This window comes from Lathyrus oleraceus, chromosome 6, assembly GCF_024323335.1.
Source record: "Lathyrus oleraceus cultivar Zhongwan6 chromosome 6, CAAS_Psat_ZW6_1.0, whole genome shotgun sequence".
Classification (NCBI taxonomy): domain Eukaryota; kingdom Viridiplantae; phylum Streptophyta; class Magnoliopsida; order Fabales; family Fabaceae; genus Lathyrus; species Lathyrus oleraceus.
The window spans coordinates 265,009,353-265,030,764 of NC_066584.1; the positions used below are offsets into that span (position 1 = coordinate 265,009,353).

General features: G+C 37.5%; 2 protein-coding genes across 2 annotated transcripts; one reads left to right on the forward strand and one right to left on the reverse strand.

Annotated features, from left to right (window-relative positions):
• Positions 1-3,971: 3,971 nt before the first annotated feature.
• Positions 3,972-4,586, forward strand: LOC127095089 (uncharacterized). The gene is made up of 2 exons (XM_051033827.1): positions 3,972-4,364; positions 4,476-4,586. The coding sequence occupies exons 1-2, from the start codon at positions 3,972-3,974 to the stop codon at positions 4,584-4,586; spliced, it is 504 nt and encodes a 167-aa protein (XP_050889784.1).
• Positions 4,587-13,275: 8,689 nt separating this feature from the next.
• LOC127095090 (zinc finger BED domain-containing protein RICESLEEPER 2) lies at positions 13,276-19,133 on the reverse strand. The gene is made up of 2 exons (XM_051033829.1): positions 18,751-19,133; positions 13,276-13,798 (listed from the first exon to the last, which is right to left on the reverse strand). The coding sequence occupies exons 1-2, from the start codon at positions 19,131-19,133 to the stop codon at positions 13,276-13,278; spliced, it is 906 nt and encodes a 301-aa protein (XP_050889786.1).
• Between the last annotated feature and the right edge of the window lie 2,279 nt (positions 19,134-21,412).

The window sequence follows — 21,412 nt, forward strand, 5'->3', positions numbered from 1 at the left end:
TAGTATGGTTATGTTCAGAGCATCCCACAAGCAGTTCCAAATATTCCATATGCGGGTATTGACAGGTGGTTTCAGAGTAACATCATCAATTTTGGTTGTGCCATTAGAGATTGCGCAATTAGGGTTCAACATGCCTCAGAGTGTAAGGATGGTTACATGGAGCGGTACGTCACGGTTTCACACCCTCGCATCATCCCAACTTTTAATGTTTGGCTTTCTGATGTTGGGGTACTTGTCAATGATGTGTCGCTGCTGCCACCTCCAACTGATGTTGATGACCAACAACGTCTCCAAATGATTGCAGTTATTATGGATAACCTAATGAGTTCGGTAAACCCGTATGGAAGGATTTTTATTGGATTATCTCGGGCTGCACACAAAGCCCATGAGGGACCTATTTAGACATTATTGTTATCTTTATGTATTATTTGTATAATATTTGTATATTACATATATTATTATTACTCAGACATATGCACAAGAATTTGTATTAGATAATATTTTAGATCTTCCATTGATGCAAGATGAACATAATTTAATATTTGACAAGAGATTACATAACTTAAACATAAATTAAGAAAATCATAATAAATAAGAAAACCTAAACACAACCAGATGATTCTGGACATTTCATCATCTTAATTATGTCATCAGCAGATCTTAAAATCTTCACATCTAACTCGATCGGCCCCTTTGTTAACCTACGGAGAAATGATCTCCATATATCCTTCACATCTTTATGTATTATTTGTATATTACATGTAACATTACTCAGACATCTGCACATAATTTTTTATTAGATAATGTTTTAGATCTTCCATTGATGCAAGATGAACATAATTTAATATTTGACAAAAGATTGCATAATTTAAACATAAATTAAGAAAATCATAATAAATAAGAAAACCTAAATCTTACCAGATGATTCTGGACGTTTCATCATCTTAATCATGTCATCGACACATCTTGAAATCTTTACATCTAACTCGATCGGTCCCTTTGTTAACCTACGATGAAATGATCTCCACATATCCTTCACAGCTTCATAGGCCTTCAACTCAATAAGGTTGTATTTCACCTTTCCATTAGTATCAATCTGATCTTCATGAAACTCGATCTTTCTCACCTTTCTTTTATCGGTATCAGACAACAATTCAATCAACTTGGATGTCAGGGCGGCAAGAGTATGGTGTCATCCGGAAGCCGGAACTCTACGGGAGGTGAAGCTCCATTGAAGTACACTTATGCCTTAATAAAAAATTGAGGAAGAGGCATTTTGAGATGTTTTTATCAAACAACAGGTGACTCTTATTTATACAAACTTTGCATTTATTATGAACCACGCAAAACAGTCAATGCAATCACAATTGTACAATTGTGTCGGAAAAATCATGATCGTTTAAAATTTTAAACAAATTAAACTACTAGAAATTTCACTTTGATTGAAATTTTCGGTATAACATGGTACTTTTAACATTTTCGATAATATTGCAAATTCACGGAAATTTCAGAAATTCTGGTATACCGGAAATTATAATAAATACACCATTTTAAATTTAGTTTGTACCAAAAATTTTGATTTGTCTACCAAAAATTTTGTACGAAAATATGTTTCAAATTTTTGTCAGGGGCAGTTATGAGATTATAAAATTATGGGGGGTGTCAAATCAAGTGTGGGGGTGGCAAGTTAAAGTCTCTGATATTTGCAACAATCTAATAACTTAAATGACTTGTTGTTACAAATGATATTAAGACCATATACAATTTCTTAAAATTGAATTTCTTAATGCACTTTATATGTTTCTTAGCCACCACGCGAAAATACTTAGATTCCCCCATATTCCGGAGATGCATATCCGAACGCACTCAAGTCTTAGTTAACGTTAAAATATTCTAGAGATGCATCTTGAACATATTCCGGAGATGCATCAGCAAAATATTTTGGAGATTAAATCACGTCAGAACCATTCTCCTTCCTCATTTCTCATATTTCTCAAAATCACTTCAAACTCTCTCAAATTGTTTCGCATCAACAAGTCCAAAATCAAACAACATAGTTCAAGGTAACTTCAATCAACATCATAAACATCATCCAACACTGAAGCAAAGTTAAAATTTGGAAGCTTTTTGATGTTTTGACAAGTTTTTGAGTTTTTATGTAAATGAGTAGAAGTTGATGATTAAGGTTAGAAATGAGTAGAAATTGCTCGTATGATAGTTTAAACATAGTGTAAAACACATTTGTTGGCTGAAAAAGATTATTAAAACATTATTTTATGTGATTGCATTTGTACATTGGCGCCATTAACACAAGTTGTGTTGTAGAAAATTCTGAAGATGCATCTCCGAAATTTTTCAACGTTTAATTTTCCTAGTAATCGGAGATGAATCCTCAGAATTTTCTCTATGTTTTTTTTCTTGCTTGTAGTGTTGCTTGAGTTGCACTAATTCTCTTGTTTGCTTTATCTTTCAGGAATTATGGTTGATAGACACGATATACTAAGGCACATAAGGGTTGTACAACATGCATCAGTATGGCGGAAGAAGAGTCGAGTTTTGGAGGCTCATGTTTCCGCTGGCCATGCGAAGGCATCTACTTTTGGGGCCCGTGCTTCTCCTCATGCTTTTCCATCATCTTCTTCCCCTAGGAGACTGGTTTCACCTACGGACATATCACTTCCTCCATTCTCACGCAGACGCTATGTTTCACTTATTCAGGCGCTAGAGGTATCTGATTCACCGGTGGTACCAAAGGAACATCTCACTGTTGATACTACTACTGCTTCTGCGTCAATGCCACCTCATACTACTGATGTTGTTGAGCTAGTGCCACCTATGGATGGTGAGGTTGCTCAGGATGTTGATCCATAGGCATTTGGAGGAGGCACTATAGAGTTGTCAATATTGTCTTTGTACCCATATCATATTGCCAAACATATCTGGGGCGGAAAGGTATCATTAGTTGGATTTGTTCTTTTTAATTTACGTTTATGTTAATTGACAAGTTTCTGACATTTATTTTCATTTTATGCGGGACTGTGATTCGCTGAAGTTTATTAACTACAAGTAGAAAACTACTGGCTTGCCTCAGCCGAATGAGGATTGGTTTCAGGCAGCCTTGTCCCTATCTGGGTTGAAGGACTTATGCATGATCAGTTATGCTACGGTTAACCACTGGATGCTTAATGCATTCGTGGAGGGATGGTACTCTGAGACCTCGTCATTTCACCTCCCGTTGGATGAGATGTCTATCACACTCAATGATGTGTCGTGTTTGCTACATCTTCCGATCAGGGGGGACTCATATATCATGGGAGGATTACCAAAGATGAGGCACTCGAGATGATGGTAGACTATCTAGGGGCTGACCCAGCGAAGGAGAAAGAGGAGTTGGATAGGACCAGAGGGCTCATGTTAGGTTTGAATACCTAAAAAAGGTATATACATGTGAGCTCTAGAGAGCACATCAAGCTATAGGTGATGACGAGCAGGTGGGGCTTCACAGAGTGCATGCTATGAGAGCATAACTACTATATTTGGTTTGCACTATGATTTTTATGCACAAGAGTGTCATTTATACATATGCCAGGTACTTCCAGGATTTTGAGCGGATCCATGAGTACAGCTGGGGGACCGCTTATTTGATCTACTTGTACTCGAAGTTATCAGAGGGCTGTAGATGGAAGACGAAACAGGTTACATGAAGCATCACACTACTAACAGTAATATTTATTGGTTTTTTAATCTTTTTGTGTCATTTTCATCTCATCTTTACAACATCATTACTTATGATTCGTGTGTTCCAAACTTTTCAGGCTTGAATCTTCCAGCACTTCTCGCGCATCTCTGGCTGGGTGAATGTACCGACTTACATTAAGGATATGCCACATGTTATTTCATTTTTCCCGCTCTGAGGGAACCAGGTGACTGAGTCGTTTAGAGTGTATCTTGACTGCTTGGTTTCCGAGTATATGCACTTCAACAGTTATATCGATCACCGCAAGATGATACCATTTGACGAGATAGTGTTATACTCTGGATGGTTGGCATGTGAATTATGTCTCACTGCTCATCATCTTCCCGAGTGTGTCATGCGGAAGTTCGACTACACTCAGACCATTCCCAGACACCCTAATGTATCTTCTCCTCCTGCTTTGACATGTAGACAGATGGGTGACATATTTGATGATTATGAGAGTCATTTGGTACTAGAGGAGGCACAAAGTACCATAGCCCCGAGCGACTGGAGGTACGTGAACGGGTACATCAGGTGGTTCTTAAGGGTGTCACGTCTGTATATGATGCATGCTACTCCAGGAGATACACTGAGGCCAGCCCATCGAGAGATACTAGAGGAGGAGCAAGTATAGTTAGATCATGTTGAGGATGTCTTGCATAGATGTCGTCGCATTATAGAGATTGTGCAAGCAGACATTTACAGATGTATCTTCCCTGATGAATATGATGTGAGGCAGGTACTATATGCCATCATGATGGAGGCACGAGCAATATTGACATATCGGAGACAGCGCCAGAGGATGGGGGGATTGGTGGCGGAGGAGCTCGAGGAGGCAGAGGAGACGTAGTCTGACATAAACAGTTGCGCAGTAGTATATAATAGTTGCACTATGAATTGTATTTTATTTTCACCTCATGTTATTTTATCATTGTATTCGACTTTATTTATATATGCCATTTGGACCATCTGAAATTATATACGTCATTTTTTGCATATAGATTGTAGGTTTATATGGATCATATGATTTAACTCTTTATCTAAATACACGTAAACAAAATACAATATGCACTATTTTATTCTGATAGGTTACAGAGATACATCTCCGTAAAATAAACATAAATGTATCTTTAAAATATTTTAACGTTATCTGAGAATTTGATGCGTCCGAAGATGCATCTACAAAATCTAAAAACATTTAAATATTTTCACGTAATATCTAGATAATATATAAAGTGCATTAAAAAATCTCCTTTAACTAAAATTTTGTGAAGACAATATTATTTAAGAAAAGCCCATAGACACTCACTTCCACTTATGTTTAAAAATGATGTTGTTCCTTGTGTAACACCTCAAAATTTGCCCTCCTCTTCTTGAGACTAGTTTGACACATTGCATTTCATAGTGTAGAGCATTAGGCATTGCATTTTTGCATATCATATGGAAAATAAGAAGGTCATCCTCCAAAGTCTTTTCAGAAGATGGGAAGTTACATGATTCAAGCCTGAGGGTCTCTATGAATTGATGATCAACCATCTGAGGGTTTTGCTCTCCATTCAGGGTTTCTTGATTCTTCAAAGGTCTTGAGCATCATCTTGTTTGCAAGGATGTATTACCATCATCATGGTTCTATCATCATCAAGAGTTGCAGAGTTATCCTCAAGTTCCTTTGGATTAGGGTTGTGACCTTTGATCAACCCTAATCAATGCCTTTCTTCCAACTAGGGTTTCTCAGAGAGATGAGGTATTTGCTGGGAATGAGGATCACATGATTGTTATGAAGAGCTTACATGAGCTAGGGTTTCATTTTGGAGCAATTTCCCCAAGTGGTGGAGGCTCAAGTGGATCAAGACATTTCAAGGTCATCTGAGGACCAAATAGTCAACTATACAGTCAACTGAGGGCTATGAGGTAGGGAAATGAGTTGAGACACATCAGTCATGTTTAAAAGAGGTCCATTTGTCATTCTAAACATTTATCTTGAAGATTTTGAAGTCATGACAAAAGTTATCAAAAATGGAAAGTGACCTGTAATTCAAAGTTTCCAAAAATGGCAAGTTTCTGGTCCACATTCAACTTGACTTATCAACATCAAATAAGTTTCAAATGGATTTTTGTTGAACATGAAAGTTGTAGGTCTTTATCTCCCATTTCCAAAAAGTCCTATTTCATGTCCATCTGATGATTGGTTGAGAAGTTATGGCCAAATGATCACAAGGTGTGCATGGAAGTTCAAAGTGACATAACTTTTGATTCAAAGCTCCAAATTGGTCCATTCTTTTTGCAAAATACTCCCCATGACCAATACTTCTCAAAACAAGTCTTGCCATGCATGAGAGAAGCTTGTATGCTCACTATTTAATTCATATTCATTTTGGAGGGAAATTCAATAATTCAAAATTGGCTTATGGTACAAGCAATTTAATCATTCCATCATGACCATGGGATAATTTGGAGTGGATTCAAACCCTTGCATGAGAAAGAGCACGTGCTACATGGCCATGCAAGTTCATTTTGCAATTTTTGCAATTCACTTCACATTTCCCTAATCAAGATTAACCAATGCCTAATTGGGATTTCAGCGTGATTAGTGCACCATATAAAAGCCAAAGCCAAACCCTAACTGTAATTGCTCATAACAGAATTTTCAGATCTAGAATTTCAAGTTTCCCTCCATTTTTCTCTCTCTTCGATTCTTGCATTTCTTCGCACAAACACCAAATTTCTTTGCATATTCTTGATTACCATGCATCATTGAGTAAGAATCAACCATTGGTTTGAAGAATTCAGTCCAATTTCGAGCAAAACAAGTGCACTCTCATGGAAATGGAAGTTTGAAATTGAAGCAGATCTAGGTGTTTTCATCCAATTCTTTGTGCATAAAGCTTCAATAGAGGTTCAGTGGAGTAGATCTGGAGCATAAGAGAGCTTGAGGACGCGTGTACAACAACCTGCATTTCCAGGTGATGAAAAATTGATTCTCTCCTTTTGCAATTTTATGTATATAATTGTGTAGATCTCACTTAGCTGAGCATGCTGATATGATTAGATTTTGATTTGGCTTAGAAATGAACATGTATGATGAGCTTCAAGTTTTGATGATGAAAATGTTTTCGTTCGATCCGTGCAATTCATGATGATTTAGATGAAACTAGTATGATATTTGGAATGTGCTTGGCAACAGCTTTCAATCGGTGTATAGTTTGCTCAATTCTGGAAAAAAAATTGTTAGCTCCGCCGTGGATGTGGTCGGAGAAGATGATCGGAGATTAGCTCCGCCGTCTGCAACTTTCTTAGGGTTTGGTCTATGTGGCTGATGACATAAACGCTTGCATGTCCGTTTGATAGGTTGTTATTGCTTTGACTTGCTTGCGTGTGCTTTGACTTGATGATTGTGCTTGCCATGTAATAAATGAAACACAGCATTTCGTTTAGTCATACGTGTTTGCCATGCTGTGTGCTGATGTGTTGCTCGCGTGTGTGAATGATTGGACTGTGTTGTTTGACTGTGCCATGCGTGCATGTTGACTAGCTGACTGAGCATGCCATGTAGATTATTGAAACGGTGCGCTTTGAGCGTTTAAATAAGAGTCGTTTGATTGTTTCTTCGCGCCTGATCCAATGGTTCTGATTAATTCTGATTTAAATTCAAATATTTTTTTTCCTTCCATGTCATTTGTTTATCCAATTATTTTAGCTAATTTTGTAAAATTCATTAAAAATTGAAAAATGATCCAAATTAACTCCAATTTTTTTCATAGATTTGTTTTAATGTCTAGTTTTTTATAGGATTATTTTCATGAAATGTTTGTTTCTGGATTTTTATTTTGGAATTTTTGATTGAACCTTGTGCTAAATTGACATGTTGTGATCAATGCTTTGTGGAATCTTCATCTTTAATCCAATTGATCTGATTTTTTGTCTGCTTGATCTTCACTCATGGTATGATTTTTGAGAATTAGTTTTGTATTTTTCTCATATGCTATCATTGTTTTTGACACATGAAGATGTATGTGACAATTTGTGTCACATTTTGGACATTGCATTTGTGAATTTTTGTTCATTTATCATTTGAACTCTTTTGGATTTGATATTTTGCATATTGTTTGTTCATAACATGAGTAGCTTGCATAAAAAATATCAAAGTCTTTAGATGCTTTTCTATTTTGATTTGGATTTTCTAATTTGGATGTCCATTTTGTGCTCATTTGTTGGTCATTGCATTACATGGATCATTTGAGACATTTGCTTTGTGAATTGATGCTGGTCCTTTTGAGGACATTTTGTGATATGTTTGAACTTGCTTTATGCAAAAGATTGACTTCTGTTTTGATCATTTGGTTTGGTTTTGGACCTAGTCTTTATACTAGTGTTTTGTACATGAACTAACCTTGACTTGTGTTTCAGGTTTGGACACTTAGCATTAATGGTTGAGTTGCTCACTTTTTGAGATGCAAATTGGATTGTGTTATGACTTCTTTGTGTTTTGTAGGGATTTAAGTTGATGTGTTAAGCTCATTGCTTCATTTGAATGCTTGAACATTGCTCATTGAGTTGGATGGTTTCACTGTTTGTTTTCTGATTGTTTGTCTGAGATACTAACTGGTTAGCTTTTGTACAGGTACCTTAGTTGCTTGCTTTTATCACTTGCTTGAGCTTTGGATTATGGTTGATACACCACTTAGGTAGCTACCTTCTTACTCCATGTAGTCTGGAAGTCCTGTCACCTTTTTGGCAGGCATTTTGCTAGCAAGTCCTCCTTAAGAGGCTCTGTTTGTGTTTGTTTACATTTGTGCCAAAGACCTCCAAGATGAGGCATGTGATACTTGATAAGTTCTCCTAAGTGAAGAGGCAATTGACGGATAAAAGGGATTAGTAGCCAATCCCCCGTTATTCAGCGAGTCGTTCATTATGCTCGTACTACGTGCTGATGCTTCTGAACATGAACCCAAGATCTTTGTCCAGAGTCTGTCAAGTGGAATAGGGTCCCTCTTTCTGGATCCCCACGCTTTCTTTGATTTGAGCTCACCCCGGCCAGGGTTAAGAGCATGAGGTCTCATCCTCATTTCCATCTTTGATCAGCTTCACCCTAACTCTCAATGTTAGTGGTTAAGAGCTACAAACTACCCTTGTACAGTTTGGCTTGTTTGTCGAGGTTGATATGACCCCTCTTGACTAAAGCCTACCCATTGTTTGGGCCTTTTGTGTGGATATAGTGAGTGATGCTTGTTCACTTGTGTTGATGTGTTTATCTGCCTTCCTATTCTCATCTCCATTTTTGTAGGAGTTGTATGATTGATTTCTGAAGAAGTAGGATTCTTCGTTAGAGACCTCAACTTAGGGATGTTTGATGGCATGACAACTATTAGGCTCGAGTCTTAGTCTCCCTATTAGTTTGTTGTTTCCCTGGTCTCTGGTTAGGAAAGTGTTGTACCCCTGTTAAGGGGAACTACATCGCCCTGATTCTCATACCATATGAGATACGTAGGCAGGAGGTTGCGAGCAATCTCTCCGGGCACCCTTTTTCTTTTTTGCTGTGTTGTCTTGTGTGTGTTCACCCTCTTCTTTGTTTTGGTGTGAGTACTTATTTGTCCAGCGTGGGCGTGTGTGGTATGTTTATACCTTGGGGGATTTCTTTTGTCATTCATTTGGGGTTCATTTGTGATGATGGTTATCATCTTTGGAGTTCACTTGGGATTCATTTGTGACGGTTGTCACTCACTTGGGGTTCATTGGTGACGGTTGTCACTCACTTGGGGTTCATTTGTGATTATGGTTATCATCTTCGGGGTTCATCTTTGGGTTTCATTTGTGACGTTTGTTGTTGTTAGGAGTCGGATGTAAGTCCATGTATTGGCATTCTGTTTCCTTTTGTTTGTTGTTGTTAGGAGTCGGATATAAGTCCATGTATTGGCATTTTGTTTCCTTTTATGTTGTTGTTGGGAGTCAGGCGTAAGTCCATGTATTGGCATTCTGTTTCCTTTTGAGTGTTTCTTTGACGTCTCAGCGTCTCTTTTTGGTGTTTTATTTCGGCGTGCGTTAGCCGAGCTACGAGTGCTCTGATTCTTCTCTGGATAGAGAAGATACGTAGGCATAAGACGCGATGTCTTAGCGAGCATGTCTCCCTTTCCCCGAACTACGTTGACTCTGATGTTTGTTTCTAACAAACTACGTAGGCCCAGGATGCGACATCCTGCCGAGTCCATTTCCTCCATCTTCTTTCACTTGTTTATTATTCCAGTTTGTGCAATTTCTTTGAGCAGTTTTATTAGCAACCTTTTCCTATTATTTGAGTTATCTTTTGAGTGTGGATCCCGTCGAGTACGACGGACGTGAGGGGTGCTAATACATTCCCCTTGCGTAACCGACTCCCGTACCTTGTAATCTCTGGTCGTAAGACCGTTCCTTTCCCTTTCTTAGGTTAGTCCTGCGCTTCCTTTCCGTCATAGGATGAATAGCGTCGGTGGCGGCTCTGTAAACTGTTTTTTTTCCGCCGGTTGTTTTTCGCGTTGCGACACCTTGCAATCCAGGTTGTGTGTGGTATGGATAATAGCTGATATGATCAACTCCTTGATTTCATGGCTCCGCGCTAGAGTACAAGTAGGGCTGGACAACGGGCCGGGTCGGGCGGTTTCGGGCTGAAAAGTCACACCCAACCGAACCCGTGGTTGAACAATATATACCCATTTCCGCCCATTTTCTTAATTGGTTTGGCTGGGTTGGGTTATGATGGGTCGCGGGTTAAAACAAGCAGTCTAATCGGGTTATTGGGCTGATTTTTTGTTGGTCCAAATGACATATTTTAAGATACAAATTACTAAAATTTAAATTCAACATAAATCCAAATGACTCCAACATAAATTCACTATCAACATAAATTCAAATTACAATTTAAATAGTAATAGTATTATCAACTACTATCAATGACCTTCCAATAAGAATAACTTCAATAGTGTAACCAACTTCTCAACTTCCTCAATTTGCAGCATGAATAGCTTTCTCTACAGCATAAAATGTAGAATTATAAGTTAAAACAGTCCCTTAGTAAAAACAGTCCCAATATAAACCTATTGTAAGCATTCTCACTGATGATTTGAGTAATTTGAGGATTAAGTCAAAATAGAAACGATAGTTTAGTACTTTTAATTTATTTAAAGAATAACTATTGTGAGTGGATTAATTTAAGGATTAAGCCAAAATAGAAACAATAGTGTAGTACCAAGGACTTGTGTAGAAAGAATTCTCTTCTTTGGATCCAGATTCAATATCTTCCTGACTAGATCTTTAGCATTGTCTGATATTGATGGTCATGGTTCATTAACAAAGTCAAGTTTGCTATCCAATATGATAAAATATTCCCTTTTCAGTTTCTGCAAAGAAAATTAACCACACCTTATGTGTTAATTTTTCAATCAGAATCTCAACCCGAAACTATAAATATAGTAGACATTTTGAAACTAAAGGTTGATCTTACCAACCCAAAAAGGTGGTACACCACTAAGGAGAATATACAATATGAATTATAGTAAACACTACATATGAATTTTCAACAATGAAAGAAAGGTCATATCAAATAAGCAACATGTAATTCCTTAAAAACTACCACAATAGTCAAACACAATTAGAATTCAAGATAAAGCTATAATTAATGAGAATGGTCTTGACAATACACTTCAATTCTATTGCAACTGAATCAAAATTTTAGAATCTCATTCAACAAAAGCTTTAACGCACACATATTATGTAATGAATAAATAAATAATAAATTTGTTAAGATCCTATTAGAATGATAAGTTATTCTACTAAAATTAAGATCTTATTAGAAAGCATTCCCTAACGTTTTTGACACAATTGTACTGATGTATCATAATTTCCAAGTTGAATTAAAAGAAAATAAATGGATGTGAAGGTTTACAAGTAGCTGACATATTAATAAATACTCTCATACATCGTGGAGCAAAGTAATGCATATTGTTGCCATAACTAAGATAAGACTTTTATCACTACTCTCTCATTAAATTTCAATGGAGCAAAGTAATGCATATTGTTGCCATCAATGATATAAGTACATGGTTTTTAGGACAACTTATAAATTTCAAACACAATACAAAACAAGTTGAATACACTTATAGTTTAATGGATCTTGCTTTATAGTTCTTTGAGTTCTTTGAGTTCTTTGACTGCTACTGTTTTCATGCTTCATATACCCAAATAAACACACTAGTGTCACACAACAATAGTCCAACAATAGCGTATGTTGCTGCTCATTTACCAAGATGATGCAAAATGTATCAATTGATCCTGGCTATATAGCGTATCGTCACAGTTTTACCCAACTGTTCCTGCATGGCCTCAAAATATTCTATTGACACAATTAGCAATACTTCATCTAACTAATGGACAACCGACCATGACATTACCAACTTCAGTTCAGAATTAATTAGTATTAAATCCAACTAATAAATCACTAATGATAATTAACACAATAATATATTGTTTGATGCATACCAAAATTTGACTAGTTTGAATATCTTCAAAATCCACAGGACAAAATATATATTGTTTGGTCATTGATTAGTCACAAAATATAAGTCACATATGACTTCAAAAAACATAGTTGAACTCAAAAAATTAAACAAGAAAAATATTAAGTTTTAAAAAGGAATAAAGTAATAAGTAAATCAAATTAATAAAGTAAATATATCCATATTTTTTAAGCACAACCAGAAGATCCTCTTCTTGCTGCAGAAGAAATTTCTTCAAATTCTGAAATAATGAAATAAACATTTTTTTAGAAAGATATAACAATTATGAAATAAACATTTTTTTAGAAAGATGTAACAATTATGAAATAAAGATATAACATTTTTAGAAATAATTTTACCTGCTATAATATCTTCAGAAAGCTCAAAATCTTCCATGAGATTCAAGTCTTTGAAATAGCTAAAAGACGACTTTAACCAATTCTGGGTGCAAATTAATGCCTCTGCCATTTCAGGTTTTAGGGAGCTCCTATAAGTTTCTAAGACTCTCCCTCCCGTACTGAAGGCACTTTCTGATGCAACCGTAGACACTAGTGTGGCAAAAATATCTTTAGCTATTGTAGATAAAATAGGATATTATGTTGAATTGTGTTTCCACCACACAAGAAGGTCAAATTTAGGATCCCTTTTGACACACTTACTAGATTATAAACCCTCAAGCTCATTTTGTTGATCAATCGAGTCTTGTTCCTCTAAATGTTGCTCAAAAGCATCGGCTCTAGCCATTAGTGAAGGACGGCCATCTGTTGTTTCATCATTGGAAACATTGTTTTCACCACTACCAAGAGGTTGTCTATTATGATTTTGGTCATAAGCTTGCTTATACCAATCATACAATTTTTGTAAGCTCTCTTTTATAGATTTGATCAACCCGATAGCAAACACAGATCCAACTCCATACATATCCTTAAAAGTCCACTTAATATAACTCAACTTGTATCTTGGATCCAAAATAATTCCAAAATAAATCAACTTGTTCATCTTAGTAGCACACCCTCAATATCTATTACACTTTTCCATCATGTCCCCACCCACACTTGCAAAAACACCATTCAAGTTCATAGTAGTTTGCTTCAGCTCACAATAGATCGCACACACTTGGTGAAAAGCACTATGCAAACTCACACTTTGAGAGGTGGAAAAAACATTAGTTGCTTCATAGAATAACTTTAAAAAAGAGATAAAGGCTCTAATAATGTCCCAATCATCACTACTAAGAGGACTACCTTTTCCAAAGAACTCCCTATAGCTCGACTCTTCATGCTCAAGCTTATCAAAAGCAGCTTGAAACTTCTCTATAGCCTCAAGCATCAAATATGTCACGTTCCAACGAGTTGAAACATCGAGACATACTAGTTTTTTACAAGTTATTCCAGCAAATTCAATGCATTCTTTAAACTTGACGGCCCTATGAGGGGAGGACTTGACAAATCTAACAGCACCCCTAACACTAGTAATAGACAAATTCTTATCTTTCAAACCCTCATTTACCACCAAGTTCAATATGTGATCAGCACACCTTGTCGCATTACGCGAAAAACCGGTGGGAAAACGAAACAACAGAGCCGCCACCGTGCGTTATTTATCCCAAAGAGGGAAAGGAAACGCTCGAAGTAAACCTGGGAAAGACATGGTCTCGCGACCAAAGAGAATGGGATCGGGAGTCGGTTATGCGAAGGGAAGGTATTAGCACCCCTACGCATCCGTCGTACTCGACGGGATCCACGCACAAAAGGAAGGAAAATGGTTGCTAAAACACTGCTCATAAACAAACAAACACTGGCTGAAAGAGACACAAGAAAACAAACAAGACTGACTCGGCAGGATATCGCATCCTGGGCCTACTTAGTCTGTCAAGCATAGACATCAGAGTCGAAGTAGTTCGGACTGGGGGGAAAACACATGCTCGCTAGGATGTCGCATCCTATGCATACGTATCTTCTTGGACTAAGAAGAATCAGAGCATTTGTAGCTCGGCTCACGCACACCCAACACAACAGACACAGGCAAACGTGGAATCTGAATGCCAATCGCTGGACTTACATCAGATTCTGAACCAAAACAAACCACACTGGAAACCAGATGCCACTTGATGGACTTATACCGGACTCCAAGCACACAACAGGACACAGGAAACCGACTGCCAATCGCTGGACTTACGTCAGACTCCACACCAACACAGGAAGAAGAAGGGTCTCGATTGCAACTAGGGCAAGAGAAGGGGAAGGTCTCAATCGCGACGAGGGCGAGAGAAAAGAATTAGTGTTAGTTGTTAGTCAAACTCGACAAGACATCGCATCTCGTGCCTACGTATCTCATCAGGACATGAGAATCAGAGTTGTCGTAGTTCGGCTAAACTATCCTTGTTGGTTTGTGTTTTTTAAGTGGACGACGTCACTACGCAATCTACCGGATGCTCGACCTTTGGAGACTTACTCACCTGTAGTAGAAGGAGTTGACGTATCCTTAAGAGGGGATAATGTTTGTTTGTGTTTTAGGAAAGCTCAAGCAAGAAAGGAAGTCCTATACGAAGGAACCGTGCTACCTTAATTGACATGCAAACGAGACTACGCGGAGTCTAGCAAACCTAGGGGATACAATCACACCACACAAACACATACATCATGAAGTAAACACACCAACAAGGGGCTCAAACATCAAGGCTAGGCTTTAGTCGAGGGGTCATGTCAACCTCGACAAACAAGCCACTGTATCAGGGTGAGGTTAGCTCTTAACCCTAACATTGAGAGTTAGGGTGAAGCTGATGAAAGGTGAGTGAAGATGAGACTTCACAGCTCTTATCCCTGGCCTGGGAGAGCTTCGGACAATGAAGTGTGGGTCCAGAAAGTGGGAACCCTTCTACACTTATGACACTGACTCAACATAGATCTTGGGGTTAATGTCCACAATGCATCAACACCAGTTGTGTGAGCAAAGGGACGACTCAACAGAAGAGCGGGAGATGGATTGCACATCTCTTGTATCTGCCAATTGCCTTATCAAAGGTCTTTTCCTGCTTGGGGACAAAAATAAACAAGCACAAGCATTGCCTCTTAAGGAGGACTTCAGACAGGTGCCTGGCCAAGTAACAGGTCAGGTCTTCCAGACTACATGGAGAAGAGATCATTATACCTCAATGCTCAATCTAGCAAGCAAAGCAAACACAAGTTCACAAGGGAACTTTAGCAACTAAGGTACCTGAAATCAATCCAACATAATCAGTATACCAGACAAACAAAAAGCAAACAGACCATTACAAGTCCACAGCACAAACAGATAACAAGCATTAATGCATAAAGGTGCAAGCCACAAGGCATAAGCATAAGTCTCAATGCCTACAAAACAAACTCAAAGTTAGTCATAAACAATCAATAAACCAACTCCAATTGAGTGCACATCATCAAGCATAAGCAATTGTGCTCTTAACCTGAAACAAAGCTCAAATGTGAGAGCACAAACCACTAGTACAAGACTAGGGTCAAAATGGGAGCAATAAACCAAAACAGAATGTAAAACTTATCAAAAATCAAGCTCAATCAAATAAGAATCAAATCCAGGTGGTCTCACATTCATATCATCAACCAATATCATTTCATACATCAAAGAGTGCAAGGCATGCAATTTGAAGCTCATAGAACCAAACAGAATGATTCAAATCAAATCAACTCACAAACATTTCAATAAATCCCCAAAAAATTCATGGTCAAACAGCATTCATAACATGGCCTACACACCAAATTTCAAGTCATTTGGACAAGAGGAAGCAAGTCAATTAAATTCAACAAGTCAAAGCATACTCGAGCAAGCTCATACAAGGCATCAAAACATGCATCAACTTCAAGCAAGCATAAAACAGAATTGGCATAAGATAAATGAACCAAATCAAAGCCATGGCAAACTTCAAGATGTCTATAATACACATGCCAAATTTCAAATCCATCCAATAAACAACAAGAATTTCCCAAATCATATGAGATCAAGACTCACAAAAGGTTCACAATTGGTCAAACAGGGGAGAAATTATCAAACAAATTGGAAATGCATTCAAAAATTCCAAGAAAATTCACAAACATTCTCAATATTCATAAGATTCAACATGCAAAAATTCAGGTCATTTTGAGTTCATATGGCATGGTAACAAAAATCATGAAGTCAAGCAAGAAATGGTGTGACACAAATTGTCACACCTCTAATGATCAGATCATATCTCACAAACCAGGAATGCAAAAATCACAAACTATATACCAAAATGCTCCTCAAGGTGTCTAGGTTATGCATGCAAAGTTTCAAGAATTTCCAATTAAGCATCACCATTTCATGATCAAAATGGTAAACAAGGTGCAACAAATGACATATTCACACAAACCCTAGCCAAAACAGAAATCCACACGTGCACAATTTCCACAGAAATCATCAAAAAATACTAGACATGGCAAGGATCATCATGGAAAAAATCTCATATTATTTGGACAAATACTGAATGAGTTATGATTTTATTAAGGAAAAGAAAAAATTAAAAAAAAGTGAAACAAGGCAAGGTGAACATGATAACATGATATGAAGAAATGCCAAAACCTAAAATGAAAAGTGCATGAGCGGAGGATCGAACCTCCTCCAAGTTCAAACTAGCGTGCGCCATAGTGAAACGCCGCGTTTCACTAATACATGTGGCGCAGCGTGATTGGCTTCATGGCATAAAAACAAGCAAAACGCATGCATATACACGGGGAGCAGATTAAACAATATCTGGAAAGTGTTCTTCACACATTCATCATGTTCTTCATCCAAAATTCCAGCACATGAACAAATATCACCAAAATCAAAATTGAGCACATCAATAGCTTCATCTTCTCAAGCACAACAACAATCTTAACATGATTTTTCCTAATTCAAACTAACAAGTCCAGATCGAGCAAGGAAAGTTTTGTCAACCAAACTTAAAATCCAGATATCTCATTCAATTCTCAATGAAATTCAATTCTACAAAGTGCAGCATACTCCACAATCAAGGATCTATCAAATGCATAGCTTAATTTCAAGAATTATTAGAATCGATTTCTAACCTTCAAGTGATGGCAGAGTTGAATTCGTGGCTTTCAAGCTTGGATAAGCAAAAACAGATGTTACACAACTCTTCAATGGATGAATGGATGAGGATTTGATGCTCAGCAATGCTTGAATTCAATGGAATCTCCAACTGCCATAGCTATGCACATGCTCCAACAGTTCTTAATCCAGCTTTGAAATGGCGATTCCTTGCTTACAGAAGCTCAATAATGATTGTAGATGATGAAACAATGAAGAACCAATGCAATGTTCTTGGAGAATTTGCAGAAAAAGTGAAATGAAAAGTTGAGAGAATTGTGCAATTCTTGATCTAGATCTGTTTGAAATGAATGTTAATGATGGATTCAGTTAGGATTAGGAATATATATGAGCTGTTAATCCACTTTGTTAATCTCAATTAGCCAAAAGCCTTGGTAATTAGTGAAAATGCAAGTTTATGTGTAATTGGCCAAAATAACCTCATGTATGCAATGCCTTGCTACAGTGCACGAAACCCTGTCCAAACACACTCCAAATGTGATTTTAGACCAAATGCCAAGCTTGGAATGCATGGAAAATGCTTAGTTTTGAAAGTCACTTTTTTCCCTCCCTTTTTAAATTCAAGTCACTTGAAAAATGGACTTTGTGTATGATGATTTTTGATGAAATGTGATGAAGGATTATGATAGCTCATGTCAAATGTGAAATGCTCCAAAAAAACCTCACTCAATTTGGCCAATTGGTGTGAAAGTTATCCCACTTTGAAGTTCAAAAATTCTTGACAATGATTTGATCATAACTTGCCAACCACACATGAGAAATGGATGTTCTTGGACTTTTTGGAAATGGGAGAACAAGATATTCAACTTTCATGTTGGACAAAATTTCATTTGAAGCTTGTATGATGATGTAAATTTGAGGAGAAGACCTTTCTATTTTGGGCAGTTTGAAATTATAGGTCACTTACTATTTTTAGAAACTTTCCATCTGACCTCAAATTCTTCAATCTTGATCTTTGAAATGTCAAATGAGACTTGTATGGACATGAATGAAACCTTTCAAACCATCTCCCACCTTCAAATCCATGATTTCAGACACAGTTGACCACAGTTGACTTTCTAGGGTTTCAGATGAAATCCAGCTTGACTGATGACTTTTGAACATCCAATCTTTGGACAAATCACTCCAAAATGAACCCTAGGCCATGTGAACATGTTGAACCAACCCTAGGTTTTTGCCTCAATAGAAATTGCACATGCTTGCTTGCTTGACTGATTCTCCTGACCAGTTGACCTAATCTTGTCTGATGACTTGCACTTGGGCAAATGGACAATGCAATGTTATGCAGTGGACAATGTTAATGTTATGAACTAATATGAAAATGAATGTACAAAATGGGAGGTGCAAATTTGAGGTGCTACACACCTCATATGAAAACATTTTCCATCCCCCGTCATCCCATTCATAGTTGATATTTTTCTAAGCAAATATGTTACAGCTACATCATTTGAAGTTGCATTATCAACAGTTATGGTAGACACATTCCTAATTCCCCAATCCCTTAACACCTCTTCAATCTTCCTACCTACCGTGTCACCCTTGTGGTTTGGAATAACTGTGAAGCTTATAATTCTCTTTTCATAGTTCCATTTGTTATCCACAAAGTGTGATGTAAGGGTTAAGTAGTTTTGATTTTGAATAGAAGTACAACAATCAGTAGTAAGTGCTACTTTATTGAAGTCAGACTTAAAGAAGGCTTTTAGTTTTTGTTTTTCATCCAAGTGTAGCTGAAAACAGTCTCTAGCCATTGTACGCCTAGATGGGAGAGTAAATTGGGGTTGCATTACTTTAGAATAGTACTTAAAACCTTCCTCCCCAACTGCACTAAATGGTTGTTCATCTAGAACCACAAAAATTGACAAAGCTTTTCTACAAGCTTGGTTGTCAAATTTGGAGCTAACATGACCCAAACTAGTGAAGGAGAAGGGCGGTCCAAAATGCAACGGAATTTAAAATTTTCTCCTTTAGTGATCCTTACGAATGGGCATGATCAGTGATAGAATCGTTACCTCTTGTGACGATTGAAACCTTTGATACAGATCTACGGAGCGATCACGAACGTTGAACGATGACAACGCCTCTACTCAGTCCACACGAACGGATTCCTTCAATCTCAGTGCTAGCTGCTACGAATGAAGGCTTTGAGTGTGTGTGTGTGTGTGTGTGTGTGTGTGTGTGTGTGTGTGTGTGTGTGAGAGAGAGAGAGAGAGAGAGAGAGAGAGAGAGAGAGAGAGAAAGAGAGAGAGGGAGAGAGAGAGAGAGAAAGAGAGAGAGGGAGAGAGAGAGAAAACGAATTTGCAACTGCACTGAATGCTTCTGCACAAGGGTTCTATTTATAGAACCACTTGTGTGGGCTACAAGCTAAAAAGCCCACTTAAGTGTATGTGGCCCATATTTTATAATATGTCAAAAATCACTTAAGCGCGTGGTACCTTACCATATTTCATATTCTACTTAAGTACACCGTACCTTACGGTGTTCTACAATTCACTTAAGTGCACCGTACCTTACGGTGTTCCTTAGTTACTCTATCTCTCATCAATCTGTCCTATGTGTTTGACCCTGTTGGTTTTCGCAGCATTGGCAATTATATTAAATCACGTATTTAACATAATAAACAGTAAGCGGTATCTAGCAACACATCACTACTACCCAAGACACGAAAATGTCATGTGATCTGACAAATCGTTTTGTGATAATACTTATGTGTATAATTACCCTTGTGCCCTTATGTCTATATTGAACACAAGACATAGACCGTGTCATCCTTGTCCAGTTCAATATTGGGCCCATAGACATTTATCCTATTACGCAGGATGGGCAAATTCCATCTAGGTCACTCATGTCCCTTAGCATGCTTCGTGGAGTACCCACGAACTGTCTTTATGGTCATCCAGTTACGGACAATGTTTGATTAGCAATAAAGCACTCGACTCTACATCTAGGGTCCATAGTGGTTTCAGTTCGAAGGGTGGTATACACCATTATCACCATGAGAATAACTTATGACACTTTGCATAACATTCTATATAGTATTCTCATAGCGGGTCAATCCAATATAAATATTACGCTTAATATTCATACTTATGTTTAAAACTTGATAACTCCTTATCCATGATCCATGAGATGTGATCATCAGTCTACATACATAATAGTCTTAATGCTTTATGTTATCCCACTTCACAATAAAGCTCGACTATGGATACTTTAAGAATAATGTCCTTATGTTTAATGTGATCACATGATTAAGTCATACTTGATACATTAAATGAACTAGCTATTCTAGGGACTTTATTAAACAAACATAATAAAGAAAAAGTCTTAAATAATTCGATACAAGTACCAAAAGTATTGCCCTCTAGGGCTTACACCAACAATCTCCCACTAGCACTAGAGCCAATCAGGCATACCCCTAATGCCCATAGATCTAGTATGGCCATCATGCTTCTGCTGTGCAAGAGGCTTTGTCAGTGGGTCTGCGATATTTTCAAGTGTTGGTACTCTACATATTTTCACATCTCCTCTATCTATTATCTCTCGAATGAGGTGATAACGCATATGTATGTGTTTGGATCGTTGGTGAGATCTAGGCTCCTTAGCTTGTGCGATATGTAGCGGTGTATTCGTCGCTATATGATCTATCGATTAAATCATAAGCAAGAGATACAATGAAATTTCGAGTCGCCACCGCACTTTTATTTATCCAAAGGATTGGCTAAAAAGCGAACAAAAGCCTAAGAAGTTTTACACGTAGAAAACTAATAAAAAGATCAGAGAGTCTGGGTAAGGGGTAAATTACGCAATGGGAAGGTGTTAGGCACCCACTACGTCCTAGGTACTCCTAGGGAGCCCTTTTCACACCTGTTGTATTAAATGGTTATTTGTTATGACATAAACGTTGTGCAAACATGTTTGGGATGATGAGAAAAGAATGTACAATTTTTATTGGGTTATTGGGTTTGAACGGATGAACCCGCTGCCTACGTACCTTCCATCAAAGGTAAGGATCAAAACGCCGTAGTTCGGC

Excerpts from the sequence above, each read along its gene's own strand:
- LOC127095089 (XM_051033827.1), top strand. The coding sequence starts at position 3,972 with ATGCACTTCAACAGTTATATCGATCACCGCAAGATGATACCATTTGAC. Across the intron at positions 4,365-4,475 it reads AGATACTAGAGGAGGAGCAA|GTACTATATGCCATCATGAT; the intron begins GTATAGTTAGAT and ends GATGTGAGGCAG.
- LOC127095090 (XM_051033829.1), bottom strand. The coding sequence starts at position 19,133 with ATGGCTAGAGACTGTTTTCAGCTACACTTGGATGAAAAACAAAAACTA. Across the intron at positions 13,799-18,750 it reads GGAAAATGTTTTCATATGAG|GTGTGCTGATCACATATTGA; the intron begins GTGTGTAGCACC and ends TAATGCGACAAG.